This window comes from Lepeophtheirus salmonis, chromosome 6, assembly GCF_016086655.4.
Source record: "Lepeophtheirus salmonis chromosome 6, UVic_Lsal_1.4, whole genome shotgun sequence".
Lineage (NCBI taxonomy): Eukaryota > Metazoa > Arthropoda > Copepoda > Siphonostomatoida > Caligidae > Lepeophtheirus > Lepeophtheirus salmonis.
In genome coordinates this window covers 42,671,789-42,680,876 of record NC_052136.2, presented here as the reverse complement: position 1 = coordinate 42,680,876, position 9,088 = coordinate 42,671,789, and the positions used below count along the sequence as shown (strand labels likewise).

Here is a 9,088-nt window from a genome sequence, read left to right as displayed (position 1 = left end):
GAAATATATTTCGTGTGCACTGATGATAGATGTGGTAGCCCCAAATACATACTAAATTGGTAACATAAGATCAAAACAAGACACCTTCCCCGAGCAAGCACCCCTTTTCTTTCACCACTTAACATTTTACTCTTCGTGCCAAATATTCTCTGAACACTTTACTCATTTGAACTTAAAAATGTGCTATAGAATACTTGTATTTTAGTAATTTGTAATAAAATACTTTAAACCCATCATTTAAATTTGTTCATCACAATTTTTAGGTTGAAACTTCCATCAAATATATATGCATTTTTCAAGCTTATTTGTAATTTCAACTTGCAATTCCAACAAAAATCAGCTGTTTATCCCTTAGAAGTTATTTTTTTTATATGTACTATATGACATAAGTAGGTAAAATGAACAAGACACATTTTATAATGATTAATTTAATTAAATTTTTATTATAAAGGACCTAGATTTGATGGATTTTATGGATTCAAAATAAATATAATAATATATTAGTTTTCAAAAATAAATATAATAATATATAGTACCATGAATACAAAAACTGCTTGAGTATATATAAAATGATTCATAAATCACAACTAGACAATTAATTCAATAATCAGACAAATATTTCTCATGGTTTTGGTTTCTAAGGATAGTGTTGAATTACCAAGCCACTGGAGTATTATTATATCGCAGGAATGTTCCATGATCCTTGTCACTCAACTGACATATGGTTTTTACCATTGTAGAAACACACTCTTCAACAGTTATTTGAGCATTTGAACCTCCCAAGTCTGTTTTAACCCAACCAGGATGCAATGAAAGAACAAGAATTCCATCTTTCTTTAGTTCCAAAGAGACATTCTTCATTGCCATATTCAATGCTGTTTTACTACAACGATATGGATACTTACCTCCGGATTCATTTTCAGCAATAGATGCAACTGATGTACTCATTTGAATAATTGCAGCATTGTCACAACCAAAACCTGCATCAGGCTTCGCTACTTTTTTAAGAAGTGGGAGTAAGGCTCTGGCAAGAATAGTTGAGCAATACAATTAACTTTATAAGTTTCTATCATGGCCTCTGACGTCAAATTAGCGAGTGACTGTCTTTCTCCCATAATGCCGGCACTGTTGATAAGTAAGTTAAGGCCATCTGAACCTAAGGTTAGAAATAACTATAATTTTTTTAACATTAAAATATATTTTCTCATACCTAACTCATCAGAGACTTGAGCAATAAAATCCTTATAGTCATTTTCATATTTAGATACATCTAGCTCTAGGACTTTTACACGGGAGTTGGATTCTAAATCAACCAATTCTTCTGCCTTTTCCTTGTTCCGGCATGTTGCAATGATTTTCGTGACTTTATCTGCTTTCAGGAATTCTTTAACGAGGCCTAATCCAATTCCTCTATTGCAACCAGTAATCAAAACAGTTTTTGGAGGGCTCATAATGAATGATACGTTTTTGAAAATTATTTTAACACTGAATGATGTTACCTGTTTGATGTTTTATATGTATTAGCGTATTTCTTGAATATAAAAATAAGAACACATTTCTAGCTAGTCTATTGCCTAACTATGGATAATGAAATAGAAGAGAAAAGTTTACCTATATATGCCATACAAGTTGTAGGAGATCGTGGAACAAGAGCCAAGAAAGATTGTGTAGACAGTGTGGTTTCCAATTTCCTTATAAGAATGGGAAAGTTTACCTTGCAAAAAGCGTCGAATGCACAAGATGATCTCCTTTTAAACATTAAAAAAAAATCAATTTCGTTCATTGAATGCAAGTTCCATGGAACGTTGTTCAATTTTACGTTCCATTCATAATATATATGTTACGGGCAACGTGAAAAATTTAAAATAAAGTGCCCAATGGTAATTTTAAATTCATTTGCATTTTCGGGTAAAATTATTGTGAGTAATTTGATTATTAAACAAAACATGATTAGCTTTGAATATTATTACTTTTTAGATTATTTATTTACTAATGATTCGTTTATTTCTGATGACAATCAAAAAACTAGATTCTTGTATTTCGATGTTAACATCGAAAATAAATAATACTATTTGATTTCTTACATATTGTGCAAGAAAGGAAACAGGAAATATATTTCTTATGATTTAAATTACTTTCGTCTCCTTTATTTAGTTTATAGACATAAATCCTGTAATATTCCCATTTTTAACATTGATTAGGCCCTGGTAAATGTTGACCAAAATTTATGAAATTTCTACAAAATTATTATTTATGTGGTAAAACAATTTTGCTATACCGACATAAAGAAATAAATACATTTTTAAAATCATCGGGGATTTGATGCACCATAGTACCCATAAGTTTTGAATTCCATTGAAGGGCTGTAGTTTACTTCACTTGGCTCTCTTAAGTCATTAAAGCAATGTACTTCTTACTAAGTAAAATTAAAGCACAATATTTTTGAGGAAGTACAAGTTAACAAAAATAATATTAAACAAATAATTATTGGAAAAACAAAAATGAATGTTAAACGTTGCTAAACTAGATTATATTCGGATATTGATAAAAAAATACCTAGAGTTGATTCAGAAGTGTAGGGAAGTAGAATATATTATATCCTACTAATTCTAGTATTAACTATAGTTTAGTTATTTTAAGTAGAAATAATGTGAGACTTCTGTGAATGGTCTACATTGACAGCACTGCAACTTGTCCTTCAAGGGAGCAGATTATCTTTTGACCATATCAAGAGTAGTTTTAGAGAATAACTCTCCTAGACAATAGACCTCTACAAGTATTGTATAGTACTGTATGACTTTGCTGCCCACAGTCAGATGATATCTACATCCCATCTCCATGTTTTCGAGGAGTTCCCTTCTAAAATTCACCAGGATATGAACTATAATGTTCATTTATGTTTATTTAAACGTAATTGTCCTGTTGCTTTTTATTTATATGATCTACTTTTTATCTTTATGTGTATTTATTATTTACACTCTTTGAATTGTAGAAAAGGAATAAATTATTTTGACAAAAAAAAAAAAAAAAAAAAAAAAAAAATACCAGGAGGTCCATGAGGAGCATAGATTTAAGGGTTTTTTTTAATCTAACGAGACTTCAAACTTCAAGGCTCCATCTTTAAATCCTTCATGCAATAATGTGTTGATGTATCTCCGGAGGTGGAAAAATTGATGGAAATTCATGAGGTTAAATGGGAAGCTGGGACAGCTCAATATTGGTTTGGAAAGGGAATGCTCGTTTTTTTAGATTGAAAGAGGGCAAATGGTGCCCTTGCATCATGTATCGCAAGTTCCTGGTTTCATAGCACATTTAAGATCAATTTTCCTGAAAAAATTAATTCAATGTAGCCTGTAAGCGGATCTTCGAGTACAGCCGAAAACGAAGATCTAAAAGTATATATGCAGACAATGGGAGGAAGATGATATATTCAAGGAACACGGAGATCAAAATTCCCTAATCTAAATATATATGAAGGAATTGGGGCCTCAATATAAATAAATGAATGACGTCATAGGAAAAGCGACATTTTGCGAGACATAACATTAAAAATTCGGACCAAACTATTTCTTCAAGCTAATGGTCGCGTTTCGCTCAAGGTGACTATAAATAAAGGCAAGACAGCAAGGAAATTCTACACTTGTGTTTTTTTCCTTATCAAGAGAAGAAGGAAGATTTAATGACGTCACTGTTGAGGCACATATCACTCTGTCTTATATAATTGTAAAGTAATGATTTTAAAATCCAGGCTTGAGTGGTAAACTTAGGACCATGCCAAAGAGAATAAAACGCAAAAATATTTGACTTATATTGATATCTATAAAAGTAAATTCTTTACAATACTTATTGCGATTGCTATAAAACTTGACGATATCCTTGCTTGATAATTTATAGAACAATGAAATCAATTTCAGAACTAATTATTTAAAAATACTAACATTAATTTGCATAGAGTATATATTAATAATAATGAACTATCTGTATGTAAGCTTGTATTAATATATATCATGTATTTATATTATCTAATTTTTCATTTTATTACATAATATAAGAGTGGTGAATAAAAGATTAGTATTAAGTAAAAATTATAGTATACATTTTTTTTTTTGATAATTAAAAGGGCACAATATAACAGAGAACCATGAATTATAAATATTTGAATTGACCAAGCACTTGTGTTCTTTAGTTTGAACTTTGTACTTAGGTTATTTACTCTAATCCTTGTCTTTGTTTTCTCCAAGGATATCATGACTTTTTTCGCCAGTTAGGATATAATTAAATTAGATGGTTATGCAGTTTTTTAAGTACGTTTGGGGTTGTGTCAATTGTGTCTTCAATGTTAGAATGGAAAGCTTTGAAATATTTTTCAAAGATTTTGTTGAAGGAATGGAGGTTAAAATTCCCTCTTGAAATGGAACCTGAAAATTTTTCACTTTCATAGACAAAATTAATTATTTCATTTCGTTCAATGCATACTTCTGATTTTCAAAATGGATACCAACCCACAATAAAGTTTGTTTGTGGTATGATCTACTTGCATTCACGCAGTCAACCCAATCATAAACTATTTGAATTGTTCCAGACTGTTATTCTTTCTTGGGCCATAGATGAATAAAAATGCCTTGGACATGGAGTTAGATAAAAGCTGCGCTGCAGTTCTATCTCGTTGTCTTGCATTTCCATTACATTCAAGATGGAATTCTTCAGTCATTTTAAAGTTTATCTTCATCTCGCCAGAATCTTATTCAAGAAGGTCTTGGAAATCCTCTTCGGTCAAACTTGTAGAATTCAAAATCCAAATCATTGAAAATGTACCCATGATCTAATAAATGATTTTGAAATAATTTCATCAAATTAGAACAGTTAGGGAATACATTAATTTGGAGTTTTGTACCCACGGGATTTTCAAATAAAAATTTGCTCAGAGTGAGTTGTATCAGGGAGATAATTGATTTGTTACCTAAATTAATCGCAATGGCTTTGATAAAAATTCCATCTCCTTCAAGCCTCTCAATGATGGAGATCAACAACTTCTTTTTCATATGTGTGTCGAATTTCACATATATTGGTTGCTTCCATACATGAAAAAGCCCTCTAACCATTGCAACCTGAATTTTTATTTTTCAAGGTCCAAATATTTTCTTAAGTTAAGAGGAAATTTCAAATGTCCTTCTAACTTCCATCTCATCGAAACAAAAGACGCCATACGCTCTTCATATTTTTCTGAAATATTCATTTTTTTTTTTCAGAGATATTTTTTATGCTATCCTCAAAGAAGCCAGGTGCACACTTAAAATCTTGTAGAGAGATTTCTTGAGTCTCACGACTGGGCAAAGGAAAAAGTTTCCTGGAACGTAAATATTCAAAGGCTCAAGAACTAATGTTTTGTAAGATGAGGGCAGTGGTTAGATCCTTTTTTGAGAATCTCCGATTTTAATTCTTTAAGGAATCTTCTAATTCTTATTATTTAGATTTTGAAGTATCTCTTTTCTAAGGGGATCCTTATTAAATTTTGTTTAAATTTCTTTGTGTTTATTTAATTGCGCTTGGTTTTGTACCGAAAAAATTCCCTCTTCTTCAAGTTCTCTTTGCAATTTTTTGCATTTCTGTTCCCAAAACAAGGGCCCATTCGCATCCTCACACTGGACTCCTTTTTTAAATTTTCATAGATGACACTGAGTACTTTGCGTCTTGATGAAAGGGGTTTGTTGGGACTCAGTGATCCCACAACAAATTTATATGAGTCCTTCATTATCAGTCACTGTTTCCGAGTCCATACAGGTTTCCTAGACATTACTTGCTTCCAATAGTTGTTTCACAAGTTCTTTACTTTTGGAAGTTTCCTTAAGAATATACCTGAAGGATTTGGATTCATCTGAATTGGGAAAAGCAAAGAGAATATAGAGTGAGGGGGCTGCATCACTTTTTAATTTCTTCCTAGCCTTTAAGTCAAAAAGCTCAGCATGGAGATTCCGCTCAAAAGCATTGGATGTAAAATGGCTATCACAAATCTTGGCATTCTTAATATTAATCGGGTCTTTTCTCCTGCACGCTGAGATCCGACACTAGAGCATCAAATTTTTCTGAGGAAATGCAAAATACTGGATTGGATTGGGGCAACAGGCAATGGCACAAACACGATTTGAACCTCAAGATGATGCCATTTTTGCTAAACAAATCCAAACTAGTGCACTTCACTTCAATGAAATTATCTGAACTTTAGCAACAGTGATATAGTAACCTTGCGTTTCTCTACTTGGTTTAAAGCTTTAATCCAATCGATCTTTACTCCGCGAGGAACAATATTATCTCTTACAATGTTTTTTTAACTTAATTATATTATACTCTATTATTATTAAGTTTTCAAACAATCTAAATCATGTCCGGCAACATTTTTTCCGCCTTTTATGTCTATATTTGACCTTTTTATCTCGATATGACACTTAATTTTATGGAAATGTAAGCGCAAGGGATGGTTTTAGGGGCTCAAGAATCCTGTGAAGAGAGATGCCAATGCTGTGATATTCTGCTCTACACAAGAAGTACATGACATACTTTTTGATCTCTCTACCAATTTATTGTGTACGCTTTTCTCTTCAACAAGGTTTTTTCATTTCTAACCGACCTATAGACTAGCTAGAAATGTGTTCTTATCTTTTTATTCCAGGAATACTCTAATACAAATACAACGTCACACAATTAAATTTATTTAGCGTGGAAATCATATTCAAGATGGGGCTTCCAAAAACCGTTTTGATTACTGGTTGCAATAGAGGAATTGGATTAGGACTCGTTAAAGAATTCGTGAAAGCAGATAAAGTCACGAAAATCATTGCAACATGCCGAAACAAGGAAAAGGCAGAAGAATTGGTTGATTTAGAATCCAACTCCCGTGTAAAAGTCCTAGAGCTAGATGTATCTAAATATGAAAATGACTATAAAGATTTTATTGCTCAAGTCTCTGATGAGTTAGGTATGAGAAAATATATTTTAATGTTAAAAAAATTGTAGTTATTTCTAACCTTAGGTTCAGATGGCCTTAACTTACTTATCAATAATGCCGGCATTATGGGAGAAAGACAGTCACTCGGTAATTTTACGTCAGAGGCCATGATAGAAACTTTTAAAGTTAATTGTATTGCTCCAACTATTCTTGCCAGAGCCTTACTCCCACTTCTTAAAAAAGTAGCGAAGCCTGATGCAGGTTTTGGTTGTGACAATGCTGCAATTATTCAAATGAGTACATCAGGTGCATCTATTGCTGAAAATGGCTTGGGAGGTATGTATCCATATCGTTGTAGTAAAACAGCATTGAATATGGCAATGAAGAATGTCTCTTTGGAACTGAAGAAAGATGGAATTCTTGTTCTTTCATTGCATCCTGGTTGGGTTAAAACAGACATGGGAGGTTCAAATGCTCATATAACTGTAGAAGAGTGTGTTTCTACAATGGTAAAAACCATATCTCAGTTGAGTGACAAGGATCATGGAACATTCCTGCGATATAATAATACTCCAGTGGCTTGGTAATTCAACACTATCCTTAGAAACCAAAACCATGATTATATTTGTCTGATTATTGAATTAATTGTCTAGTTGTGATTTATGAATCATTTTCTGTATACTCAAGCAGTTTTTGTATTCATGGTCCCATATAATATCATATTTCTTTTTGAAAATGCTAATAAAACACAAAAGGAACTCTTTATCCATTTTCTTTACGTATAATTTCTTTTCAAGGTAAAAAAATAGCCTGTGTCAATACCATGAACATAAAATCCCTTAAATCTAGGTCTTATATGCTAAATATTTAATTTATTTAATCATTATTAGATGTGTTTTATTCATATGCATACTTATCTCATATATTACATATAAAATAAAAATAACTACTAATGGATACACAAGCTGATTTTTGTTGGAACTGCAAGTTGATATTACAAATAAGCTTGAAAAGTTTGTGTTTGTAAATGTATAGGGTATTATAAACCTAATCTACTACAAATTTTACTACATGGTTCAAAAAATATAACTTATTAACTCATATCTACCCATCCAAATTTACAATTTCAATAAAATACAGACTAATGAAAGAGGTAAAGTAGAAAGATGAAATCATAGTCCGCAAAATCCACGAACAACGATACAGACAATATGGAGACTCCATAAGGCAATGAAGCATAGTTCTACTTTGCCTGTTGCTCCTCCAAAAATCGACCTATACTCTTAAGTATTGATAAAATAGTAGTTTTATTTAATAAATAAAAATCAACTTGTTTTAAAATAATTTTGCTCATTTTTATCTCTGAAGTGTTGGGGAGGAGGTGATTCAATAAAATGCTATCCTTCTCTCTACTATCTATAACTTTTCCCCTGTAGTAAAATAATGTATTAAATATTTATAGAAAATTGTACAAATATGTAGGTACTAATGAGGAACATTATATTTTGTCAAAACAACATGTGCAAACATAATCGTAAATAAATATCCTAGTTTTTACTGGGGTTAGGGTGACCAAGCCAGACTGTACCTACTACATTTTAAGAGAGGTGGGACGAAGTCCTTATACTCCAAATCAAAGTTGAGTCTCAAGTCTTTGCTCACAAGTCTAAGTTCTTGAATATTTTCAGAGTCCAGTTCAATTCCCCAGTAAAAAAAATAAAATACTTTAGAGGGTACATTATATCTAGTGAAACTATTATAATAATTTTGAAACCAAGTCGAATCGAGTCTTTGATAATATAATGAAGTCGTGTCGCAAGTTTTCAAAATATGGATTCAAGTCACTTCTACTTTTTAATGCACTATCCTACGCATGATGCCTTTTTGTTCTACTTAAGAAATTTTAACACATAATTTCTGGAGGGGATATTTCCTAAAAGACTCAATAATTTATGTCCAAAAATACAAGAGTAGCAAAATTCCTACATTAAAGAGTCAAAAAATATTTTTATGGTGCAGTACTGATCGGTGGTTGATAATAAATAAGTAGAATAATGTAGATTTGAAATAATAACTTAATTTATGCTTTTATCATCTACCGATTCAAAGATTTTTGCCTTAAAAATGTATATTCAAGTCAATATT

General features: G+C 31.5%; 1 protein-coding gene, 1 long non-coding RNA gene and 1 pseudogene across 2 annotated transcripts; 2 read left to right on the top strand and 1 right to left on the bottom strand.

Annotated features, from left to right (window-relative positions):
* Window positions 1–516: 516 nt before the first annotated feature.
* LOC121120573 (C-signal-like) lies at window positions 517–1,862 on the bottom strand (annotated as a pseudogene).
* Window positions 1,863–4,285: 2,423 nt separating this feature from the next.
* On the top strand, window positions 4,286–4,860 carry LOC121120460 (uncharacterized). Its single transcript, XR_005865069.2, has 2 exons — window positions 4,286–4,523; window positions 4,583–4,860. It is a non-coding gene; the product is annotated as an uncharacterized lncRNA (long non-coding RNA).
* A 1,768-nt stretch (window positions 4,861–6,628) lies between these two features.
* Window positions 6,629–7,708, top strand: LOC121119769 (C-signal). Its single transcript, XM_040714557.2, has 2 exons — window positions 6,629–6,973; window positions 7,028–7,708. Exons 1-2 carry the CDS (start codon window positions 6,733–6,735, stop codon window positions 7,528–7,530), a joined length of 744 nt encoding a protein of 247 aa, XP_040570491.1. The 5' UTR covers window positions 6,629–6,732; the 3' UTR covers window positions 7,531–7,708.
* Window positions 7,709–9,088: the final 1,380 nt, after the last annotated feature.

Excerpts from the sequence above, each read along its gene's own strand:
- LOC121119769 (XM_040714557.2), top strand. The coding sequence starts at position 6,733 with ATGGGGCTTCCAAAAACCGTTTTGATTACTGGTTGCAATAGAGGAATT. Across the intron at positions 6,974-7,027 it reads TCAAGTCTCTGATGAGTTAG|GTTCAGATGGCCTTAACTTA; the intron begins GTATGAGAAAAT and ends TTCTAACCTTAG.